The 27,652-nt window shown below is 36.0% G+C and overlaps 1 protein-coding gene across 1 annotated transcript in view; it reads left to right on the top strand.

Moving 5' to 3' along the window:
• Nucleotides 1–27,652, top strand: part of LOC101892710 (hornerin) — a 201,244-nt gene that overhangs the window by 84,655 nt on the left and 88,937 nt on the right. Inside the window, exons 3-6 of the mRNA XM_059128598.1 lie at nucleotides 2,672–2,776; nucleotides 7,095–7,219; nucleotides 16,474–16,571; nucleotides 16,669–16,877. Coding sequence (XP_058984581.1) covers nucleotides 2,672–2,776; nucleotides 7,095–7,219; nucleotides 16,474–16,571; nucleotides 16,669–16,877 — 537 coding nt within the window. The remainder of the gene's footprint in view (nucleotides 1–2,671; nucleotides 2,777–7,094; nucleotides 7,220–16,473; nucleotides 16,572–16,668; nucleotides 16,878–27,652) is intronic.

The following is a 27,652-nucleotide window of genomic DNA, read 5'->3' as shown; positions in this document are numbered from 1 at the left end:
ACCTTGGCCCAATATTTTTGTTAGTGCTAGGTCAGGTGCGAAAATCTAGTACCTCCCCCACAAAGGGTCAAAATTTAGAATAATTTTAACTCTTATAAAATGAGAACTAAGATTCCGATTGTCTTCAAATTTCGCTCATCCCAATATTTTACCAACACAAGATCTGGTAAGAAGACGGAACATATCGTATCGCTCCATTCCGTACCACGAAGGGTAAAATTTTAAAATAAATATATCTCTCATAAAATGTGAAATAAGCTTCAGATTTCATGTATCCCAACACAATTTAATAAACTGACATAGGCTGAGGGCATACAGGGTGAGATAAAAAAAAACTGCATCAAAGTCAAACGCCGTAATTTTAATTTTTTTTTTAATATTCTTGAATGAAAGCAAAAAATGTCGGAAATAGCATCAAATTTTAGAATAAGTTTAGATTTGTTCGAGTTGGTTACCTTTGACACGAATTATGGCCTTAAAACGGCCAATGAAACCGTCACACGCTGCAGTATTTTGGGCCATTCCCGGCGAAGCGCTTGCTTGAGGTGATCGACACTTTGGTATTTTTTAGTGCCAACTTTGCTTTCCAAAATACTCCAAACACAATAGTCCAACGGATTAGTATCCGAAGATTTTGATGACCATTGTGAGCTGGAAATGAAACGAGGAACATCATTTTGTAACCATTCTTAAGTGGGCGAGCTGAGTGCGATGGTTCTGAGTCCTTTTAGAGTGTCCAAGGTCTGCGGCCAAAATGTTTTTGAGCCCAATGCTTTAATACACCCTCAAGAATATTTTCGCTATAATATTCTGCATTTATTCTGCTACAACCTTCGATTAATACGATCGGAGAGCGACCATGGGCTGCTATGGCGGCCCACACCACCATGGCCGGCGCTTGAGTTCTGGTGATCAACCGAAGGTGCATATTTTCAGTTGACCTTTTTGGCAAGTAAACACGATCATTTTGTTTGATTACAAACTGCTGGACAACGAATGTTTTCACATCGGAGAAAAGCAAATTCGGCAGTTCATCACTTTCGGTCAAGCGAAGCAACTCTTTAGCTCTTTTGAGTCTATTTTCCTTCTGTTGCGATGTAAGTTCTTGCACTCTTTGGAATTTCAATGGCTTTACGCCGAGCACATTTTTCAATACTTGCCGAATGGAATATTGCGACATGTTCAGCTCACGAGCCAATCGTCGACCACTTAGTCGCTTCTTTACTTTTTCGAATCATTTCTGCTGATGTTGCTGTTTTCTTCCGTCCACTTCCTTGACGTCGGGCTACGCTACCAGCATCACGGTAACGAGCGATGGTACGATACACAAACGATTTATTCACATTTAAATGTTGGAGTGCTGTAACGATAGCCACTTGTGGTTTTCCAGCCAAATACAAAGAAATCACTATCAGATGCCCCATACCATTATGATTTCTGTAGACCTGAAACAATTTTGAACAGAATACACGATTCTTTGGGGTACGTGATTGATATACTCGTACTTAAAAAATTATTCGATGTATTAGATTTTTAGGGGTAATACAATCCATTAATTTCAAATTTTAAATTCGGATCTTGTCTTTATTAAATTCTTTCCTGCGGACAATATGCACAGATCTTAAATCAATATTTCCAAAAAAATTTTGTTTATTAGAATAACATCTCACCTATTTCATACTATTTTATGTCTAAAAGTCAAGTAAACGGTCCATGCAAAATCACCCAATTTTCTGTCGTAATGATAGGAATTAAAAAGATATTTGAAAATATAGATTGCAGAGTGTGACTGTCATCATTGAATCTATTCGCTCATGAACGGAACATTTTGAATTTTTCACACAAAAAATTTCAACCCTCCCCCAAATTATATCTGATGACCATTCAAAATTATAGGCTACTTTCCTTTTCTTAACCCTAACCCTATAATTCCGTCATTTGTCTATAGTTGTGAAAGGAAGAGCGCCTGCAAAATCAGGCTTCTGTTGTGACCCTAAATCCGTTCATTACCTTAGGATCGGGTGATAATTGCGACCTGTGAGTGAATAGGAATTCACAAGGAAGGACACATATACTTACATCGACTCAACTCACCGAGATAGGACAATCAATATGTAGCATCAAGGGTCCTCATAACATAGTGTGTTAGAGTATAAATATATTCAATTTAACTAAAGATCTTTTCATTAAAGATGAACTGAATTATCTTCAATTTGCTATTTCTATTTCCTAATGGGTGACAAATCCTCTCCCTTAAGTCACGCTCGATTTTATTGGATTCATTAACGTTTTTGTTGTAATATCCCCCTTTTAAATTCACAAATGGAAGAAAACGTCCTTTAACTCTGTAAACACATTCACCTTGACATAGTTCTCCTCTTCTGACAATTTTTAATTGAATAAAATTTCCTAAATACTTAATCAAAGAAACCATTAATCGCAACATTTTTTTTTGTCTCTAACGACCCAATAAACATGGAAACATTAAAACATTTTTGTTAATCCTGTTTTATAAAACTTTTTAATTTCTCTTTCTACTTACTTTCCGTTGGTTCGGCCTAGTAGGTAGGTATGACATTAAAAAATCATTACTATATTATCAATTCCTTTTATTGATTGCCTCTTTAATGTGTTTTCTTTTTCTTTTTCTCTTTTTTCCGTTTCATTGCAGGACGATTTACCCGGCCAGGCACTGTTGGATGTTGTCTTTGCCCGACTGAATTTAATTGAAACATCATTCTTTGGCATTCGTTACATCGATGAAGAAAATCAAACGGTAAATATTTTACAACTACATGTACATCATCATTAAGGAAAATAAACATCATCAATACAAATAAACGTCCATAGGCAAACAAACCCCATCGCTGCTCTTCTCTCTCTCTCTGTTTTCGCCTTTCCTCTTGGCCACGTCTTGGCATGAGTTAAACGCTGTCCAAGGCCCAACATGTGGTCGAGGGTGGGTAAAAGGGTTGTCGCTATGGCATGGAATGCCTTGCAAAAGGGATATTTGTAATTATGCCATCCTACCATCACTGACAGAGAAGTTTTATTTTTCTATTTTAAATGTATTTCGCTTTTTTCTCAAACCTGCAGACCTTCTCGGCCGTGCAGATATTCGACCGGTTATCGTCCCATTGAACAAACTCCATGGAAAAGAAGGGGAATGTGATCAGGCGTAATTAATGGAAATGAAAAGTAAACTTTTGCTTTGGCAAAACTTTGTTTTGTCTCGTTTTACTAACTGGACCCAAAGTGTTGTTGCTAAACTCGTGGCTCTCAACAACGACCCTGATAAAAAATAATATTTATTTAGAAAACATATTAAACAGTATTTAACAGACAGCAAAACAAACTTTCTCTTTGCCTCTGCCTTTACAACTTGGTCGATACTTCAGTAATGAGATGAAATGGAAACTAGGTGGCACAGTTATCACTCGAAAGCATGATTTGGAATTTGAAGGACTATTATGAAAAGGGTTCTTATAAAAATGATATTGCTCAGATTGTTTTAAGTTCTTTATGAAGGTAGTGATAAATAAACTATAGAATAAGAAAATATATGTACACATCTTCTAAGTTTTTAAGGTATATATGCGCAGCATTTCTTATATCTCATGTTTAAGTTCTACCTGTTTAATTTCAGGTCCGGAGCTTGTAGTGAATTGTTTTTATAAAACTAGTTTATAATGTCATGAAATAAAAACGATGAAAATCGCCTTGAAGGCAGATATACACCCTCTGTATTTGAAAACAAGTAAGCAAAGGCTATAGTCGTGCGGGGCCGACCATGTGATACTCTACAACACTGCAATATGTTCGAAGTCCCCTTATATCCAAATCCATTTTGTAAGATTTCGTTTTTTCCGATGCGAAATTCCGTGTCGATTAGTTTCAATTGTGGCCTATAGAGCGACAACAAAATTAGAATTTTTAGTCCATTTGCGCCTAAAAATGTACATCTTAAGAACAATAGGCTTTAATTCTGACAATAACCCTACCTACATGCCAAATTTCGTGAGGATCGGACGATAATTTCGACATGCATATAATACCCTCAAAATGTAGTGTTGAAGGGTGTAAACATTTAGAAAAATTACAATTCAAAATTGTAAGTCAAATTGAAAAAATCGCATGGGATAAAAAATATGACAAGAATTGAAAAAAATGGAACAAAAAATATTCACTTCTTTATTTATATATATTTCCGCAATTTTCTTAGATTTTCTGCTTTTCTGTCAAAAGAACATTCCGATTTGATGGGAATTGTGAAAATCGGCCCAGCGGTTTTTGATTTATAAGCAAAATAAATAAGATCAATTCTTTTACATATATATTGTACCTATTTTGCTATATACCCGATTTCTTGGCTATTAGTATCACTGTAATGGTCAAAAGTGATATTTTAATGTATTAGTGATTTGGCTGGGGTTGAAAATATTCGCGGTTTAGTGGAAATTTTCATATTTTCTTACATAAAAGTTAGGGTCTATTTTACCCGCTAATTATTGTCCGGTGCCCGCCCAAATTGGCAAGCTTCTGCCCACTCCTAAACTCTAACTCCATGTAAATTTTCACGGCGATTGGTTGATAATTGTGACCTATAGAGCAACTGCAAAATCAGGAATTTTGTTTTTGGTCCATTTCAACCCCTAAATATCGTGCGATCATCTCCAAAAACAATAGGGTTCTATTCTGACCATAACCCCACCTCCATTTTCAATTTCGTGAGGATCGGTTCATAATTGCGACCTGTAGAGTGATTACAAATTAACATGGACAGACGGACGGATGGACATACATAGCTAGATCGACTCATATCGGCGACATAAGAAGATCCATATATACTTTCCTATGTGGGAAACCAATATTTCGAGGTGTTACATAATTTTTGGCCCAAACATTTGTGTATTTGTTTGTAACATGGAGAAGGAAACGAGATAGATCCATAGTTACTTTTGAGGATCTCCACAGAATCACTTTCTGAGCTGATTTATGCATGTCAGTCCGTCTGTCCGTCCGTCTGTCCATGTATTCTTGTGAATAAAATGCAGGTCGCATTAATTATCCGATTGAGATGAAATTTGCCAAACAACATTTGTTTGGCCCAAGGTACAAAATATAATCGGTACAAATTTAGATATAGCTCCCATATATATCTTCGTCCGATTTGCCTTTTATTGTGCACCAAATGTGTAATATCAGCTCGAATAGTATGGAATTTTGCACATTAGGTTTGGAAATAAGTATGCCAAATTTGATCGAAATCGGTTCAGATATAGCTATAGCTCCCATATATATTGTTCATCCGATTTGTTGTATTTGTTACCCACAGCCGTAATATGCACTCCGTAACAACGATATTCAGGGAAATATATCAAATACAGCTAAGAAATATTTTTGCCAAATTTTATCGAGATAGGTTCAGATTTGGATATAGCACCGAATGGGCAATACAAGTCCGAATTTAAAAGATGCAAATGCTTCGGCATATTTAGTCTTTTGAACTTTAAATTATAATTGTAATCATAGCGTGTATGATTGAATTCTCCCATAAAAACTTTTAATTGTTATGTGGAGCTCTACTAAATTAGCAAAGTGGTGTAGGGTATCATAAAGTCGGCCCCGCCCGACTTTAGGACTTTCCGCACTGGTTTTCATTCATACTTTGCAGAGCCCCCATATAACTATTATTTATGTCTTTCGATATTTCCAAGGTTGTAATCCCGATTTTCAACAAAATCTGAAGTAATTTCATATTTCGGGTTCGTGGTGTGTTCCCTTTAGTGGAACCTTGACCTTTTGACGATTACTAGAATAGCCGATGTGATCATAAGTCAAATTTACACATGGAGAGAGTATAAAAATTTGCGCTTTATTTGGCCAAAAGGTTTGTAACACTTCGAAGTATTGGTCTTTCAATATTAAATGATAATCACTCTACAGGTCGTCCAATCCCTGCGAAATGTTATATTCGGTCAAGGCTTGAATTTAAGCCTTTTTTTTGGGTAATCGCAAAATATATAGGGTATGAAATGTACCGAAAATGAATTTTTCCTCCTGGTTTAGCATAGTGTTAGAATTTAGGAAAACCTTCCATAATGCATGGCATCGGATGATATTTAGATAGTGAAAATCGAGCCAGTCGAACATATATATAAATTTTGATTCCGATTTCCTTGAAAAATTTCCACAATTTACGATTGTTATCTGTTGATTTGACAGAAGAAGAACGAAGGGAGAACATATTTTATGAAATTTAAAGAAAAACAGCAAAAGTTTTTTTTCTTATCTGCCCTCAGAGACACACACACTTTGCCTTCCTCGAGGAAGGAAGGAAGTAAAACTTTTCAAATTGTCCCTTTATAAATGACTTTGGTTTCAAACGGCTCCCTTGTTTTAAAACACTACAGGACGCAGTGTGTTTGCTGAAAACATGGTGTGTTGAAGGTCATATTATATGGGTAAGAATCATTTAACCCTCCTCACACACCCCCTCCGAAAACCCTAACCATTCTCAATATTTTTGTTACGGCTGAGTGATGGCATTGTGTCCTCGCCCAACCAAAGTGGCGACGTTGAACATAAACCAGAGATTAAGTTTGGTTTTGCTGTCTTGGAGAAATGTTGCGGAAGAGGGTGAGGGGGTTGGCGGCTGGGCATCGAATTCAAGTTGTAGTGAATTGAATTCGTTGGCATGGTATATTCTCTTTCTGGAGTTTTCATTGCGGATGTTCACAATTTATTGCCAGGGATTTTCACCATAACTTTACAGAATTTTAAACAGTCCTGCAATGAAGTGTTGGCGACCGAGGAAGAGAGTAAGAACGAGCGAGAGAGTGAGAAGGTTTGTTCCGGCGACCCTGAGTTATCTTAAAATAAACATTCACAAGTTTTATTCAATTTACATTCAATTTTATTTTTTCCTTTTCTTCTTTCTTTCGGTTCTCCTCCTTCTGCGTTACATCTTGGAATTTTATTGTTTTACATTGCCATCGTCGTCTGGAATGTTTTATCAATTGTTGCCATTTGGTCGGTGTTGCCCGCACGTGTCATTTCGTCATGGCATTGCTGGTTTTTGGTGTTTCCCACAGCATTGGCTGGATCCAGCCTCACGAATTTCCCGCCAATTAAAACCCAAAGCAGATCCATACGATTTATATTTTGGTGTTAAATTTTATGCTGCCGATCCCTGTAAATTAGTGGAGGAAATTACAAGGTAAGTTAAGCCAACCATAAAATATTTCATTCACACAGACATGCACACTAACACACACAATGATATACACGTTTTTGAAAATTGTTGAGCATTTGTAGAGGGGAATTGCAAACTTTTTGAGAGCGTAACGTAATTAATCAGCTTTTGAATGGATTAGAATGGCATCATATGCATTTGATATCTTTTAAATTGGTCTCCAAGGACTTTTTTAGAAACATATTTTTTATTGGGAGAATAACAGTGATTTTTTTTTTTTTTTTTTTTGAAAATCGATTCCTTTTGGCGGAAAATGTAAAGGGATACATTTTAATACTCATCATCAAAATAATAATAAAAGGGCTTATCTTCCTCAATATTGTTATATTTTCACCTCCTTAAATAAAATAATATCCTTTAATGTTAATTTGCGACTCACAGAACTGGTTTATTAATGCCCATTCAAAACCAGAATTATACTGCCACACATTGAATTAAATTGTGGTCAATCACTATATGAACGAACCCGTTTCTCTGAAATCAATTCATTTCCCCATCCAAATTCCCGATTGCAATTTTTGCACACCATAAAACAAATGGGATAGAGTCGCGTGCTGGCATACTAATATTTATCAATGATGATATTTATGCGGCGACAACAGATGTTAAATGAAATGTTTGCAGTTGCAATTGAAAATGATGATGCACTCGTTTTAGAGAGCAAACATACGCTCGCTCACTCCCTCGCCAGAAACCAACCAACAAACGACTCGAATGGATGGACCACAACAAAATCAAATGAAAATCTGGAAAATTGCATTTGACACGTCACGGCATGAATAAGACCAAAAATTGCATCAATGAGAAAAAAGCAAATGTACACATGATATTCGACAAATGCTTTCAAAACTATGCCAGCCGTTTGAAAATCCTGTCGCCATGAATAGAGATTTTGATTTTTTTCCATTTTGCGTGGCAATTACCATTGCTTGATATTCAATAAAGGATATTTCTGGTCAGCCAAATGATTACAGGAAAAATACACAGAGAGAGACAAAAATAAGAGAAATAAAAAGATCAACTTGTGTTCTATAAGAAGGTCTATAGAATTCCGGTCTTCCATGAGAAGACCTATTAATCCGGTTTTTAAGAGAAGACCTTCCGCTTTTCTAAAAGAAGACATTCCGGTCTTCTATGAGAAGACCATCCGGTCTCTATGAGAAGACCATCCGGTCTTCTATGAGAAGACCATTCGGTCTTCTATGAGAAGACCATCCGGTCTTCTATGAGAAGACCATCCGGTCTTCTATGAGAAGACCATCCGGTCTTCTATGAGAAGACCTTCCAGTTTTGTATGGGAAGACCTGGGGGTCTTCTATGGGAAGACCTACGTGTCTTATATAAAAAGACCTTCTGGCTGCCAATAAAAAGACCTTCTGATCTTCTATGAGAAGACCTTCTGATCTTCTATGAGACGACCTTCTAGTCTTCTATTGGGAAATCCTTCCGGTCTCTTATAAGAAGACCTTCTGGTCTTCTATAAGAAGACCATTTGGTCTTCTACAAGAACACTTACTTGTCTTCTACAAGAAAGCCTTAAACTTTTTGGTCTTTTATAAGATGTCCTATTGGAATACATAATGGTCTTCTATAAAAATACCGATTGGTTTTCTGTAGGAATAACTGTAGTTCTACTACAAAATGACACATAGGTCTTCTACAAGAATGTTCGTCAGAAACAAACATTTTCTACATCGAATATCATTATCAGTCACAAAAAAAATATTTTTTATATACCAGCAATTTCCAGCTACTTCGTCAGCGGAAAATCGACATTACACTTTCAGATACGTTTCAATACTAAATTAGTTCACACGAAAGTTGTGGTCCATTTTACAGCTAAATACAGGGTGAGATGAAAAAACTACAACCAATTTCAGACTACTGTCATTTCTAAGCCACTGGTCCGACAGCTGTTCAGATTATTCCAGTGACAGCTCATTATATTGTTTATAAGCGTACGAAAGCATTTCGGTTAAAAAATCTCCAGAAAAAAGTTATTCGTGATGGAAAGCAAGCGCGATAGTGTGATTTCTTTATATTTGGCTGGAAAACCACAAGTACGATAGAGCACTTCAGCATTTAAATTTGAATAAATCTTTTGTGTCTTGAAACATCGCTCGTTTCCTGATACTGGTAGCATAGCCCGACGTCAAGGAAGTGGATGGAAGAAAACAGCAACATCAGCAGAAATTGTCCGAAAAGTAAAGAAGTGACTTGATTGAAACCCGCGACGCAATGACCGAAAAATGGCCCATGAACTGAACACATCGAAATATTCCATTCGGCAATTTTTTAAAAATGAGCTCGGGGTAAATCCATTGAAATTTCAAAAAAGTACAAGAACTTACACCGCAACAGAAAGAAAATACACTCAAAAGACCTAAAGAATTGCTTCGCTTGGCTGAAAGTGGTGAACTGCCGAATTTAGTTTTCTCCGATGAGAAAATATTCGTTGTCTAGCAGTTTGTATACTAACAAAATGATCGTGTTTACTTGCCAAAGAGGTCAGCTGAAAATGTGGACCTTCGTTTGGCCACCAGAACTCAAGCGCCAGCCATGGTGATGGTATGGGCTGCCGAAACAGCAAATGGTGGCTCTCCGCTCGTATTAATCTATAATGGCATCAGAATAAATGCCGAATATTATAGCGAAAATATTAAAGCCTTGGGCACGCAAACATTTTGGCCGCAAACCTTGGACTATCCAACAGGACTCAGCACCATCGCACTCAGCACGCGCCAACCAAGAATGGTTGCAAAATGAAGTTCCTCGCTTCATTTCCAGCGCTCAATGGCCACCAAAATCTCCGGAAACCAATCCGTTGGACTATTGTGTCTGGTGTAAAAAATTCCAAAGTGTCGATCACCTCAAGCAATCGCTTCGGACAGCGTGTGACGGTTTCATTGGCCGTTTGAAGGCCATAATTCGTGTCAAAGGTGACCAATTCGAACATATATAAACTTATTCTAACATTTGATGCTATACCCGACATGTTTTGCTTTTATTCAATAACATTTAAAAAAGAATAACAAGTTAAAAAGCAGTAAGTTCGGCCGGGCTGAACTTTTAATACCCTCCACCATTTGCAACGAATTTAGAAATTTTCAAAAAATAAAATCCTTAAAAAATTCTGTTAAAATTTTAAAAATACCGAATATAGCCGTTATTTTGGGGTCTATACGACGTGGACATACATAGGCATTGTTTGTCATAAGCCATTACCATATTCAAATTCGAAACTTGGAATAAACGGTGAATAATGTAGCTAAAATCATCAAAATACCGAATATAGGGAGGTACCGTTATATGGGGGCTATACGAAGACCTGGACCCGCACAAACAATTTTCTGTCACAGACTGTAGTTCCCATAACGAACTTCAAATATCAATTTTAAAACAATTCCGGTGAATAATGTCGCTAAAATCATCAAAATACCGAATATAGGGAGGTACCGTTATATGGGGGCTATATGAAGACGTAGACCTGCACAGACAATTTTCTGTCTTACGGTGTAGTATCCATTTTGAACTTCAAATACCAAATTTGAAACAATTCCCGTGAATAATGTCGCTAAAATCATCAAAATGAAAACGTGGACCTACATGGCCCATTTACGAAAAATAAACATGTGTGCAAAATTTTAGCCAACTATCTCAATTCATTCGAAAGATAGCGTGATTAAAACAGACGGACGGACAGACAGACAGACGGACAGACAGACAGACGGACAGACAGACGGACAGACAGACAGACAGACAGACGGACATCACTAAATCGACTTAGAATTTTACGCTGATCAAGAATATATATACTTTGTTGGGTCTGATATGAGTATTTCGAGGAGTTACAAACGGAATGACAAAGTTAATATACCCTCCATAGTATGGTGGAGGGTATAAAAAGTATAAAGTATGACTTTGTTGCAGTTTTTATCACTCCCTATAATGATATTCGCCAAGTTTTCCAATAGAATTTCAAATACGTATCTGTTAAAACATTATCTTGAAAGGCAGAGACTTAAAACCCTCTAAACCCATTTTCCCGCATATTTCCGAATACACTATAGTATCGCTTGGAAATAAAATAGGCTTTATAATTTCTTAAATAAAAAAAATAAAATTTTACTTAGAACTGAAAATTTATCATTAGAGCCTCCAAAAATTAGATTTTATATCAATATTTTTTTTTCACACAGTGTTTCCGCTATCGATATTGTAATTATATTTATATTATTATTGTTTTTATTATATTCATGTAATTCTAATAATTGTTACTTAATATTAATCTTATTATGTTGTACTCTCTTCAATCGTTTATATTTTCTTGTGTAATCTTCTATCCTGATTTATCTCCCAGTGTAACATTTGTAACCAATACTCGGATTTGTGTTCTACTTTATCTTCTTTCAAATTTGGTTGGCTTTTATGTCAATTTTGCTTGTTCAATGTCTGCTGCGGTCATTAACAAAACCATTCAAAAAAATGAAATGGGAGCAGAGACAAACCAAATATGATATTGAAATCGAATTGACAAAAAGATAATTTTACTCTTTGATTTAGCCATGACAGCATTCAGTCACAACTGCCAAGGAAATGAAGCTGACAAATTAGCTTAGTTTAACAACTTCTTTATGTAACTGCAAAGCCAGAGAGAGATTTCCATTTTTTGATGTGGAAATTGAAGTTTTGTAGAAAAGCATTGAATTAAAAGTTTAATGTTTAAAAAGTTAAAAAAAAAGAAAATAAAACCAGTAAAGAAAGTCCTAAAGTCGGGAGGGGCCGATTTTATGATACCCTACACCACTTTGCTAATTTAGTTGAGTTCCACATAACAAGTAAAAGTTTTTATGGGAGAATTCAATCATACACCCTATGATTATAATTATAATTTAAAATTTAAAGGACTAAATACGCCGAAGCATTTGTATCTTTTAAATTCGGACTTGTTTGCCCATTTGGTGCTAAATTAATTCTAAATCAGATAAAGATATATATGGGAGCTAAATCCAAATCTGAACCGATCTCGATAAAATTTGGCAAAGATATTTCTGAGTTGTATTTGATATATTTCCCTGAATATCGTTGTTACGGAGTGCATATTACGGCTGTGGGTAACAAATACAACAAATCGGATGAACAATATATATGGGAGCTATAGCTATATCTGAACCGATCTTCACCAAATTTTGCATACTACCTTCTAAACTCAATTCGGTCATATGTGCCAAATTCCATCCCATTTGGGCAAATATTAGACGTTTGGTGCGCAATCAAAAGTAAATCGGAGGAAGTTATATATGGGAGCTATATCCAAATCTGAACCGATCTCGATAAAATTTAGCAAATGTATTTCTGAGCTGTATTTGATATATTTCCCCAAATATTGTTGTTGCATAGTGCATATTACGGCTGCGGAGGACAAAAATAACAAATCGGATGAACAATATATATGGTAGCTACAGCTATATCTGAACCGATTTTGATAAAATTTGGCATACTTATTTTCAGGGCTTAATTTGGTTGTATGTGCAAAATTCCATTCTGTTCGGGCTGATATTTCACCTTTGGTGCACAATAAAAGACAAATCGAACGAAGATATATTTGGGAGCTAAATCTTAATTTTTACCGATTATCTCCAATTTCCATAGGGTTCGTCCTTGGGCCAAACAAATGTTGTTTGGAAAATTTCATCTCAATCGGATAATAAATGCGACCTGCATTTTGTTCACAAAAATACATGGACAGACGGACTGACATGCATAAATCAACTCAGAAAGTGATTCTATGCAGATGGAACTATGGGTCTATCTCGTTTCCTTTTGCCTGTTACAAACAAATGCACAAAGACATAATACCCTGACCACCTTGTGGTGTAGGGTATAAAAATAAATTGTAATAATAACCATAACTTTCCATAATTTTCTCTTTTGAATTTATCTTAAAAGGACCTAAGGGGATAGAATTGAAAATTGGAATCTAGCCATATCCCACGCCTTAACCAGTATGCGATGGCTATTAGATGCTATTTTTGAGAGCTAATTTTCACTTAGAGATTTATTGGTATTTTAAGCGTCATATTTCTATATGGTTGAGTAAAACAGATTTTTAGTCCTCCAAAAATAATATTTTTATACTGGAATTAGCATGATTTCAGTTCAGTCATTTAAACATTATTAAAATTATCTCATAGTCATATTAAACCAAACTGAGATAGCTACTCTCATTCGTATTCCTATACTCATCCTTTACCCAACCCTTGAAGTCACGGACACAATTCAATGTTGACAGTAACTGGTTGTTGGACTCCAAGTAATAATTTAGGTAAATATAAACGTTTAGCAAAATATTAAACACATAGAACATCAATGTGAGAGTGTTTGGTCAAAAGTCTGATAAACACAAGTCCATTGATATCAAAATGGGGTTTACACAAAATCACTGAGGAACTGTTGTGTGGAGATTTCAAAAGCTGTCCTCATTTATAGTCCTGCAGAGAGTGTTGTCCACTGGTCCAAAATGTAAATTTGTTTATTTTGTTTAAAGGATTATGGAAATGTTGTTGTATAGACTGCAAATATATGTTTGCTTTTACCCAGCAAACCAAATGTCGGACGTCCGACACATCGGCTCAAAGTCGGAAGTTTTTTCCGACGCACAGAGGTGAAATTACCAAAAACAAAGATTAATTTAAAGAAAATAAATTAGTTTTATGAACTAAAAGTTTTTAAACTATTATAGAATACCAAATTCTATTTCAGTAGAGAAAATTTCAAAGTCGTTTTTTCGCAAGAAGAAGATAATCGACACTTTGGTGTTTTTTAGTGCCAACCTTGCTTTCCAAAATACTCCAGACACAATAGTCCAACGGATTCGTATTGGGAGATTTTGGTGGTCATTGTGCGTTGGAAATTCTTGGGTAGCGCGTGCTGAGTGCGATGGTGCTGAGACCTGTTGGAATGTCCAAAGTCTGCAGCCAAAATATTTGCGTGCCCAAGGCTTTAATACACCCTCCAGAATATTTTCGCGATAATATTACGCATTTATTCCGATGCTACACCACCCACGCCATCACCATGACCGGCGCTTGAGTTCTGGTGGCCAACCGCATGTGCACATTTTCAGCTGACCTCTTTGGCAAGTAACCACGATTATTTTGTTTGTTTACAAACTGCTGGACAACGAATGTTTTCTTATCGTAGAAAACCAAATTCGGCAGTTAACCACCTTGGGCCAAGCGAAGCAACTCTTTAGCTCTTTTAAGTCTATTTTCTTTCTGTTGCGGTGTAAGTTCTTGCACTTTTTGGAATTTCAATGGCTTTACCCCTAGCTCATTTTTCGGCGGGTTTCGATCACTTATTTTCAAACCATTTCTGCTGATGTTGCTGTTTTCTTCCGTCCACTACTTTGAAGTCGGGCTACGCTACCAGTATCATGATAACGAACGATGGTACGAGACACAAAAGATTTATTAACAATTAAATGCTGAAGTACTCTAATGATAGCCACTTGTGGTTTTTTCAGCCAAATATAAAGAAATCACACTATCACGCTTGAATTCCATCACGAATAACTTTTTTTCTGGAAAATTCTCACCAAAATGCTTTCGTACGCTTGTAAACAATACATTGAGCTGTCACTGGAATAATTTTAACAGCTGTCGGACGAGTGGCTTAAAAATGACAGCAGTCTGAAATTGGTTGCAGTTTTTTTATCTCACCCTGTATAAATCATTTGATACGGCCAAAACGTGCCTCATCGAAAACGGTTTTGGACCAAATCCGTTTAAAGACATTTGGAGTCGATCTATCGATGTCCGTCCGTCCGTACGTCTGTCTGATATGCACGATATCCGATTTGATTCAAACTTGGCACATAGTGATATTATTGTCAAACTAGACTGATACCTCCCCCACATAAGGTCGAAATTTAATAAAACATATATTTTACTGCACAGAAAAGGAAATGATAATCAAATTTTGCTCCAACTTTGCAAACCCTAATATTTTCATTAAAAAAAAAAATGGAAAATGGATTGCAAAAATATCGGTCCATTCCATAAAGTACCTCTCCAACAAAGGATCAAAATTTTAAATAATTATAGCTAATAATAAATGTGATGTAAGAGTTCGATTGTCTTCAAATTACACATATCACAATATTTTTTTTATTAACCCAAGGTCTGGTGTGAAGATGGAATAGATCGATCCACTCCTTCTGGTACCTCCCTCACAAAGGGTCAAAATTTTGAATATATATTGAGCTCATAAAACGTAAAATTAACATCCGATTTCATTCAGACTTGATATGTTATAAAGATGCTAGAGATCGGACCATTCCTTCTAGTACCTCCACCGCGAAGGGTCAATGTTTTGAATAAACAAATCTATTATAAAAACCGAAAGATGCATCCGGTTCTCTTCAAAGTTCACACATCCCATTACTTCTACTAACACAAGATCTTCTGTAAAGATGGGATATATCGGCGTACTCCTTCTGCAATTCCCCCACATAGCGTCAAAATTGAATGTCAATGGAGCTCATAAAACGCAAAGTTAAGCTCCAATTCTATTCAGGTCTTGGTACATCTCAATTTCGAAAAATAAAACGCTCTAAGATAGTGAAATAAGCATCCAACTCTCTTCAAATTTCACACATACGAACACTTTTGCTAACACAAGATCTGTTCTGAAGATGATATATACCTCTGAACCCTACTGGTACCTAACCCCCGAAGGGTCACAATTTAACAAATATTTTATCTGCCATAACTTGCGAAAATGTGTCTTTTCCGACTTTCGGTCCGAAGTCAGATCGAACTCGGTCAGTTCGGTGGGACTTCGTTTCGAAATTCGTCTAAATCTTCCGATTTTCATTCGACCCTTCGGTTCGACAACACCTCAACCACTCCATATAACTTTCGGTCAGAAGTCGCAAAGAATACGTATCCCAAATCGGAATTTTCTTCTGATTTTTGGTTCAAAGACACATCGAACTCGTGTAATTTAGTTCGCTGGGTATATACACATAAAATATTTGTGTATTAGTTATACGAATGTTCCACAGTCTACAAATGTTATCTTATGATTACACATCTACACTTTTGTTTGTTTACTTTTACAAATGATATTTTAACTTTCACATCTAGGCTCTGTAATGTCCATGTAATTGTTGTTGTTGTTTATTGTTGATATTTACATAATGTCTCAATTTTCAGATATCAATTGTTTCTGCAAGTCAAACAGGATGTCCTGCAAGGAAGGCTACCAGTTGCCTTTGAATTGGCTGCCGAATTGGGAGCATTTGTTGTGCAGTGTAAGTGTAACAATTTTGCAAATTATTAATAAATTAGGAAGATGTATAACAAACGGGGTAGAATTCAGGATTATTAAATATGTCCTCTATTTTCCAGCTGAACTGGGTGATTATGACCAAAGACGCCACTCCAAAGGTTATGTCTCCGAATTTCGTTTACTACCCAATCAAAGTAGTGAATTGGAAAATCGGGTTGCTGAACTACATCAACAGCTCAAGGGTATGTCACCGGCCGCGGCGGAGCTCAATTATTTAGACAAAGTCAAATGGCATGATATGTATGGGGTGGATCTGCATCCAGTTTTGGTAAGTATTCTATGCTACGGCTTAAATTTTAGAATTTCTCCTTTCTTCTTTTGTTTGGGCAACAATAAATGGTCACTTACACCACACGACATCATTTTATTGTCACATGGTAAAAGAGTTAATTTAATCTATTACAAAGTTCGTCCGCAATTTCTAAAAGCACATTAGTCGAAGAGCGTACAATGAGTAAACATTTATTGACATTTATTTTTCGGGGGTTAATTTAAATTCTTTTATGGTCGTCCGAAATATTGCATTTGTACGACCACATCAAATAAATCAAAATGGGTTGGTTTCCTTTTGAATGTGTTGCTTTAGCCATCTTACAAAGGTCACTGGAGGGTAAGGATTTTTCCTGTCTATTGCACCCTTTTTCAGTTACACGCATTGGCAATGGTAATAGTATTAGTATTTGCATACGTCGTACAAGTTGCGAGTAGTAGAAGCCATCCCTCTACTCATCGATAATGGTCCAAGTTTTGGTGTAGCTGACATTACCGTGAGTTCGGCCGGTTTGGAAAGAATTTCCAAATTTTCAAAGTATACGGGGTGAGATAAAAAAACAGCAACAAAGTCAAACGCATTTATTCTGATACCACGGTCGATTAATACGAGCCGAGATCTATGGTCGCTGTTATGGCGGCCCACACCATCACCATGGCCGGCACTTGAGTTCTGGTGGCCAACCGAAGGTTCACATTTTCAGCTGATCTCTTTGACAAGTAAACACGATCATTTTGTTTGTTTACAAACTGCTGGACAACGAATGTGTTCTCATCGGAGAAAACCCAAATTCGGCAGTTCACCACTTTCGGTCAATCGAAGCAACTCTTTAGCTCTTTTGAGTCTATTTTCTTTCCTTCTCTCTTGGGGTGTAATTTTTGGAATTTCAATGGCTTTATCCCTAGCTCATTTTTCAATATTTGCCGAATGGATATGTTCAGCTCACAAGCCACTGCGACGCGGATTTCGATCAAGTCTCTTTACTTTTCCAACCATTTCTGCTGATGTTGGTGGTTTCTTCCGTCCACTTCCTTGACATCGGCCTATGCTACCAGTATCACGGTAACGAGCGATGGTACGAGACACAAAAGATTTATTCACATTTAAATGCTGGAGTGCTCTAACGATAGCCACTTGTGGTTTTAGAGCCAAATATAAAGAAATCACACTATCACGATTGAATACCATTACGAATAACTTTTTTTCTTTTCTTTTACTTCTGGAAAATATAATGAACTGTCACTCGAATAATTTTAACAGCTGTCAGACGAGTGTCTTAGAAATGACAGCAGTCTGAAGTTTGTTGCAGTTTCTTCATCTGACCCTGTATGCAAACTTCTGTCACAGGCTTTAGTACCCATTAGTAACTCCAAATACAAATTTTGATACAATTCTGGCAAAAACAAGTAAGCAAAGGCTATAGTCATGCGGGGCCGACCATGTGATACCCTACAACACTACAATATGTGAGAAGCCCCTTCATGTCCAAATCCATTTTGGAAGATTTCGCTTTTGAAATTATGTCACGGAGCACTGCCCAGATATTACCAGGGACATTTTCCTGATATTTATGCACTCCGTCGTGCTGTTAGTTTTTGTGGTCCATTTTACGGCTAAACATAATCCAATAGTCTTCCAAAAGGCTAGAATTCTTTAGTGTGCTTAACTATCTTTTGAGGCGTGTCGATTGGCTTCAATTGTGTGATCAGGATTTTTTTTTCTGTTTTTGGTTCATTTGAACCCCTAAATATTTTGCGATTATCTCCAAGAGCAATTTGGCTATATTCGTCAACGAAATCAGCATAAAAAGCTAGAAGTTCGCCTATTGTGTATTTCGGATATCACATGTAAGTAATGTTGGTATTTTTTCACACAAAAGTAGTGGTCCATTCTACCCGCTGTCTTAAATTCTAACTTCATGCAATATTTCATGTCCTTTGGTTTGTATTTGAGACCTTTATAACGGCTGCAAAATCAGGAACATTTTGAGTTGCTGGTCCATTTCATCCCTTAAATATATTGCGGACATCTTTGAAGCCCTTCTGAGCCTTACCCTACCTTTGCCAAAAATTTCGTGAGGATCGAACAATAATTGCAATCTGTAAATAAATAATAACCCCAACCTCTATTGTAAAGTGCAAAAATATAAAATGTAAAAATAAAAAAATGTCACAAAATACTACGAAATCTATATTAACATCATAATTGGTATCTTTTTATGCGATTTTTTTAGATTTTATACTTTTATCCCAAAAGGGCATTCTAATTTTACAAAATTTGTCAAAATTGCTCCAGCCATTCTGGAAATATAAGCATTCTAGCTAACATCTTCTTCCTTTGTATATATACATTATATATATTTCGCTAAATATATCCGATATTTTTTCTATCGGCATCGACGTAAGGGTCAGAATTGACCTGTTCGTCTATTTGTGATTTCGTCGGCGCTAAAAATATTCGCGGTTTAATGGTAAATTTTACTTTTATTTATCACAAATGTTATGGTCTATTTCAACCACTAAATGTTACCCGATGACCAAAATCAAAATTGGAAGGCTCCTGCCCAGCCCAAAGCTCTAGCCCCATGCTAACTTTCCCTTCGATTGGTCTATAATTGTGACCTGCAGAGCAACTGCAAAATCAGGAAATTTTTCAGTTTTTGGTCCATTTCAACCCCTAAATATTATGCGATCATCTCCAAAAGAAATAGGGTTCTATTCTGACCCTAGCCCCACCTCCATTCTAAATTTCGTGAAGATCGGGCCATAATTGCGACCTGTAGAGTGATTACAAATTAACATGGACAGACGGACAGACGGACGGACGGACATACATAGCTAGATCGACTCAGCTCGGCGAGATAGGAAGATCCATATATACTTTCCTATGTGGGAAACCAATATTTCGTGGTGTTACATAATTTTTGGCCCAATCAAACTTATAATACCCCCAACACATAGTGTTGCATAATACCGAATATAGGGAGTTACCGTTATATGGGGGCTATACAAAGACATGCACCTGCACGGGCAATTTTCTCTCACAGCTTGTAGTACCCATTAAGAACTTCAAATATAAACATAAAATCATCAAAATACCAGTCGCGAGACAAATCATCAAAATATCGAATATCTGGAGGTACAGTTATGTGGGACTATACCAAAACTAAAACATATATTGACAGCTCTATGCACCGAGTTTCTTATATAATGGGAACACATACTGTTACAGCAATACCCAAACGTGGACCAATATAGCCTATTTTCAATACAAAAAGTCCTGCAGACCAAACACACATCTGAGTAAAATGTTATCAACCTAGTTCATTTCATTTGGAATCTAGAGTGGTTTCCACAGTCGAACAGACGGACATCGTTAAATTTTATGCAGATCAGTACTTTTTGGGGTCTAAAATGTACATAACATGTACAAAGGGAATGACATACTTAATATACTTTCTATACTATGGTGGAGTGTATAAAAATAAAACACGGGTATCGACGTTTTGAATGTTTACATCCCAAGATAACAGTATATAGTGTTTTTAAAAGAGTCGACAAAGGCGTCTTTTTGCTCCTTGTGTCTTCTTTATACCCTACACCACATGGTGGTAAGGGTATTATGTCTTTGTGCATTTGTTTGTAACAGGCAAAAGGAAACGAGATAGACCCATAGTTCCTTTTGATGATCTGCATAGAATCACTTTCTGAGTTGATTTATGCATGTCAGTCCGTCTGTCCGTCCGTCCGTCCGTCTGTCCATGTATTCTTGTGAACAAAATGCAGGTCGCATTTATTATCCGATTGAGATGAAATTTTGCAAACAACATTTGTTTGGACCAAGGACGAACCCTCTTGAAATTGGAGATAATCGGTAAAATTTTAGATATAGCTCCCATATATATCTTCGTCCGATTTGCCTTTTATTGTGCACCAAACGTGTAATATCAGCCCGAACAGTATGGAATTTTGCACATACATCCAAATTAGGCCTGAAAATAAGTATGCCAAATTTGATCGAAATCGGTTCAGATATAGCTATAGCTCCGATATATATTGTTCATCCGATTTGTTATTTGTGTCCTCCGCAGCCGTAATATGCACTCTGTAACAACAATATTTGGGGAAATATATCAAATGCAGCTCAGAAATACCATTGCTAAATTTTATCGAGATCGGTTCAGATTTGGATATAGCTCCCATATATAACTTCGTCCGATTTACATTTTATTGTGCACCAAACGTCTAATATTTGTCCAAATGGCATGAAATTTGGCACTTATGACTGAATTGAGTATAGAAGCTCTTATGCCAAATTTGGTGAAGATCGCTTCTGATATAGCTATAGCTCCCATATATATTGTTCATCCGATTTCTAGTATTTGTTACCCACAGCCGTAATATGCACTCTGTAACAACGATATTTCAGGAAATATTTTATATACAGCTTAGAAATATATTTGCAAATTTTTTTCGAGATCGGTTCAGATTTGGATATAGCTCCCATATATATATTTTTCCGATTTTAAAATAATTTTGCACCAAATGGGCAATACAAGTCCGAATTTAAAAGATACAAATGCTTCGGCATATTTGGTCCTTTGAACTTTAAATTATAATTGTAATCATAGCGTGTATGATTGAGTTCTCCCATAAAAACTTTTAATTGTTATGCGCAGCTCTACTAAATTAGCAAAGTGGTGTAGGGTATCATAAAGTCGGCACCGCCCGACTTTAGGACTTTCTTTACTGGTTTTTTTAGCTTTACGTTTGTCTTTTTTAGTTATTTTTTTGCAAATGGGACTAAATTCAGGGTTACAATTTTCGAAAAGAAAATAATAGTAATAATACTCGTATTGTTATTAGGAATATTGTCGAAGACTCTATGTACCTAAAAGCACAAATCACGAGGAATCTAAATCCGAACATCTAAAAAAATGGAATAGGGAAACTTGCCTCTATTGCTTCAAATGTCGTCTATTTAGAGCAGTAATAAGATTTCAATAACGATAATAGTTGTTTTGATTTACTTTGCAGAAATTCCTAATATAAACGTGTTTTTACGATAAGCTTTGCTAAATATGCATAGTTGTTTAGGGTATCATGTAGCCGGCACCGTTCGATTTTTGACATTTTCTTACTGGTTTCTTGCTCGATAACCCATCAAAGTAGTTTGTTGTACTTTTTCAAAACAATCTCATATCCTTGAGAATCTTATACCAGTTGTCGATATCTCATAGATTCCTTCCGTAATTCATTTTCTTAACATTTCATAAATTATTAGTTCTCAGTTAACAATAAATATGTTATTCAACTGCTGTAATAGTTTCTTGTCATCAGTTGAAAATAATGAACCCAAGATTAAAACACTTCAACAGTACTTGACTTGACAAACAATCATTTCTCAAGAAATTAATTATGCTTTAATAGACTTTGCTGTCTATACAGTCTATGCTATGGAGGGACAGACAGACGGGCACAGGGCAAAAAGACTCTACATTACAACCATTATATGGCCATAAATATGGCCTATGGCTATTCATTTTTACTTCTTCTTCTACTTTCAGTTGTGTTCCTCACATCTCTCGCTTAACTGTTCCGTAAATCAAATTAATTGCCTTTTTCCATTAACAAACAACTTTGATCTTTGTTTTTCACAAAAAAGAACTTTAACTGTCATTAAATCTCGATGAACAAACATAATTCTTTCTTATGTTCGTTCGTGTGGTCCTATTTCCACGTTGCCACATTCCAGGAAACTAAGAACAGGCTTCGTTCGGGCAAATTTCAGGGTGGAACTCGTCGACACGGGGTGTGAGTGTGTAAAATATAATTTATATTTTATTATAGTACTTAATCTCATAGAGAATAAATATGTATGTATGTATGAGGCAAATATAAAATAAACCTCATTTCCTGGGGCCGTTAGCGGGGGAGGGTCATAAAAATTAACATAAATTTACTCAACAATGTCCTTTTTTTGTTGGTTTCATTGCTAACCATGATATCGCTGTTGTCGTCCTTCTATTTGCTGGTCGGTATTTCAGTTTTTTATTGTCGTGTCGTCGTTGTTGGAATATTTTCTTGTCTCCTTTTTACTAATTTATGAAAATTGTAAAACTAATAAATTTCGATGGCAACAGGAAGATAACAGTCATGTGATGATATGTGTGAGTTGTATTAGCATTCGGGTGTTGGTTGGTGTTGGTGGTGGTACCTTTTATAATATTTCTATATACAGGAATTAATAATTGTGTGTACATAGGACCGTTATTTACATATTTGTATACTTTATGTTATTGCTGAGATTGTTGTTGGTATATTTTATTATTCAATAACAAATCAACAAACAACAGTCTGCTTATTAAAAGAATGTCCATAACGTTGGAGACATATTTGGTTAGGTAAGACATGAAACAGCCATTAAAATATCCTCCGGTTTGCAGCGTAAATTGGTAATAAATTCTTAAGAAAAGCATATAGTTTGCCTTCTCACGGACTGGTGGATATACAAAAGAACATCTTCTACACAACATCTATATCTTTTTCAGTTGTAATTCGAATAATATTTGATAAAATTCGTAACATTTAATTATTTCAGTTATAATTCGAGAATTCCTATTATAATTCGAATTATTCCAAATGTATTTCGAATTATTCCAATTGAAAGTTAAATAAAATGTTCACCGAACTCGCCCCTCATATGGTACCGTCTACTGGAGACCACACGACAAGCTCTTTAATTTTCAGCAAAAAAATGGATGTAGCTCAATGTCAGCTCAATGTAATGTGAATGATGTCCACTGATTACTTTTTTTCCATGTATTGCTAGCCTTTGCAATGATTTTGGCTGATCTTCACTCTAAAATCAACAATATTCTTTTTTACCTGTCCATTGAGCCAAAAAATATACTCATTTTCTGTGCCGATGATTCAAGATGTAATCCCAAGATCTTTACCAAATTTCCTAAATATTGCGAAATATATGTAGGTTTGCCATTATATATTGCCAAAACTATAAATGAACTAATACAACATTTAGTCTTAATATTCAGAATTGCTTCGGAATTGTGACCTGAAAAGTGTTTAAGTAAAGCCATATGAAATTTTCCATTTTCTATTGTACTTCGAAATTATTAGAAAATTTGACGTGGATGAGAGAAAGTACTAAATATTTCAGAAAAGAGTTTATTATTTATAACAAGTAAGCAAAGGCTATAGTCGTGCGGGGCCGACCATGTGATACCCTACAACACTACAATATGTTCGAAGTCCCCTTATATCTAAATCCATTTTGGAAGATTTCGTTTTTGATATAACGTCAAAGAGCCCTGCCCAGAGGTCACCCTTAGTTTTTTGGCCCGGAGAATTTGGCAAAAGTTGTGGTCCATTTTACAGCTAAATGTAATCCAATGGTCATCCAAAATGCTAGACTTCTTCCCTGTGTTTAACTCTCTTCCGATGCGAAATACCGTGTCGATTAGTTTTAATTGTGGCCTATAGAGCGACTACAAAATTGGAAAAATTAATTTTTTTAGTTCATTTGAACGAACATTTTAAAAACAATAGGCTTTAATTCTGACCCTAACCCTAATATGTGACATGCATATAATACCCTCAAAACGTAGTGTTGAAGGATGTAAACATTTAGAAAATTTACAATTCCAAATTGTAAGTCGAATTGAAAAAATCGCATGCGATAAAAAATATGACAAGAATTGAAAAAAATGAAACAAAAACTATTCACTTTTTTATTGGAATATTTTTCCGCGATTTTCTTAGATTTTCTGCTTTTCTGGCAAAAAACCATTCCGAATTGATGGGAATTGTGAAAATGGGCCCAGCGGTTCTTGATTTATAAGAAGAATAAATAAGATCATTTCTTTTACATATATATTGTACCTATTTTGCTATATCCCCGATTTCTTGGCCATTAACATCACTGTAATGGTCAGAAGTGATCTTTTAACGTATTTGTGATTTGGCTGGGGTTGAAAATCTTCTTACATCTTCTTACATAAAAGTTAGGGTCTAATTTACCCGCTAATTGTTGTCTGATGGCTGCCCAAATTGGTAGGTTTATGCCCACTCCTAAACTCAAACTAACTGTAAATTTTCGGGTCGATTGGTTCATAATTGTGACCTATAGAGCAACTGCAAAATCAGGAAATTTTTCAGTTTTTGGTCCATTTCAACCCCTAAATATCGTTGCGATCATCTCCAAAAACAATAGGGTTCTATTCTGACCATAACCCCACCTCCATTTTCAATTTCGTGAGGATCGGTTTATAATTGCGACCTGTAGCTTGATTACAAATTAACATGGACAGACGGACAGACGGACGGACGGACATACATAGCTAGATCGACTCATCTCGGCGAGATAGGAAGATCCATATATACTTTCCTATGTGGGAAACCAATATTTCGAGGTGTTACATAATTTTTGGCCCAATCAAACTTATAATACCCCCAACACATAGTGTTGTAGGGTATAAAAATGGTACAATATTTTTATGGCACGTTTAACAATTTTCTTTTGTTCGGAGACTCACAACTGAATTTTCTATAAAATATTTCTTACTTTAACAGTTCCTACAAAAAAGTATATATAATTTGACAAATGTACAGGGTGACATGAAAAAACTGCCAACTTTAAAATTATTCCAGTGACAGCTCATTATATTGTTTACAAGCGTACAAAAGCATTTAGGTGAGAATTTTCCAGAAAAAAGTTATTCGTGATGGAATAGAAGCGTGATAATGTGATTTCTTTACTACAAGAGGCTATCGTTAGATCACTCCAGCATTTAAATGTGAATAAATCTTTTGTGTTTTCTACTATCACTCGTTACCGTGATACTGGAATCGTAACCCGACGTCAAGGAAGTGGACGAAAGAAAACAGCAACATCAACAGATATGATTCGAAAATGTAAAGAAGCGACGTGGCGAATGGGTCGTGAGCTGAATATATCGCAATATTCCATGCGGCAAATATTGAAAAAATGAGCTCGGGGTACAGCCATTGAAATTCCAAAAAGTACAAGAAATTACACCGCAACTGAAAGAAAATAGACTCAAAAGACCTAAAGAGTTGCTTCAATTGGGCGAAAGTGGTGAACTGCAGAATTTGGTTTTCTCCGATGAGAAAACATTCGTTGACCAGCAATTTGTAAAAAAATGATGGTGTTTACTTGCCAAAGAAGTCAGCTCAAAATGTGTACCTTTGTTTGGCCACCAGAACTCAAGCGCCGGCCATGGTGATGGTGTGGGCCGCCATAACAGCTGATTGTCGCTCTCCGCTCGTATTAATCGATCGGCATCAGAATAAATGCCGAATATTATTGCCGCTGTAGAACTTGGACATTGCAACAGAACTCAGCACCATCACACTCAGCACGCGCCAATTTCGAGCGCACAATAGCCACGAAAATCTTCGGATACCAACCCGTTGGACTATTGTGTTTGGCACTAAAAAATACCAGTGTTTCGATCACATCAAGCAAGCGCTTCGTCGGGAATGGGCCAAAATACCGCAGAGCAACATTTGGGCAGCGTGTGACGGTTTCATTGACCGTTTAATGGCCATAATTCGTGCCAAAAATTTAATGCTATGTCCGACATTTTTAGCTTTCATTCAATAAAATTAAAAAAAAAAAAAATGTAAAAATTATGGCGTTTGACTTTGTTGCAGTTTTTTATATCCCCTGTATAGACTAAAGGCCTGCACAAGACGAATTATTTGAATTATGTTTTTTTCGACACACTGACTTTGTCTACTCAATCATGCGCTATGTATTTGAAAAGCAATGACAACCAACAACATCCCCCATTTTGATTCATGTGTGCCATTGTCTAAGGTTCGATCGTGGCATGGCTGACTCGAATATTTGCATGGTGTTCTCCATAAATGCAGGGTGTCAACGATGACATCGAACCGTGTCATCGTCAAATTGTGTGTCATTTGTGTGCGTGTGCTTAAATTGAGAGAGCGTGTGTGTTACCGCGTAAATATACAATTGAATTCAATAACAAAATGTGCATAGACATAAGCAAATGAATAGAAAAAATGAAATATATACTGAACAATCCCAATTTATTGGTGATTATCACAAAATTTTGGTCATAAAAAAGAGGTAGATATTGTTTGCCTATTTTCTATCTACATAAAGTGTTCTTTTAAAATTAAAGTTTGTGGACAGAGATTTGACTATCATTCAAAAACAGAATATGCACAGAATTGATCAATGGAAGTATATAGTGTTGTTACGTGAATTACAGTAGCATTCATTCTCAATTACACCTCACTACCTGAGGCAAACATAAGAAAAATTTTCAGGAGATTATTGTTTTTTATAAGAATTTACATTTTAGATTGTTTCGTCAATAACCACGAAATGTGAAAAATTTGTGTGGACCAATTAGAAGTACCTTTAATATTTTAGTATTCGCCAAGAAATTCTTTATTACAATTTTTTTCACATATCCGAAAAGCAGGTAGCGATTGCACTTTGCCTTCATCACGTGTATGTCTTTTTCGTTGGTAATTGTTTCATAATTGTTGTTGTTTTTTTTATAGAACATTTCTGATGACACACTATTCAACATTCCCTTTTTTGGTCATTACATGTTATGACGATGGGTTTGAGAGTGACCGACATGACGAGACATCGAGCATTTAGTTGGATGTCGCGTACTGTTATGCGTTTGATCAAACAGGGCACAACATGACGAGCGTTTTCTCTCCATGGCATGAACAGAGAAAATTGTC

Source organism: Musca domestica, unplaced genomic scaffold (assembly GCF_030504385.1).
Source record: "Musca domestica strain aabys unplaced genomic scaffold, Musca_domestica.polishedcontigs.V.1.1 56, whole genome shotgun sequence".
NCBI classification, from domain to species: domain Eukaryota; kingdom Metazoa; phylum Arthropoda; class Insecta; order Diptera; family Muscidae; genus Musca; species Musca domestica.
The sequence above is the reverse complement of the archived record's forward strand: the minus strand, read 5'-3'. Positions and strand labels throughout refer to the sequence as shown.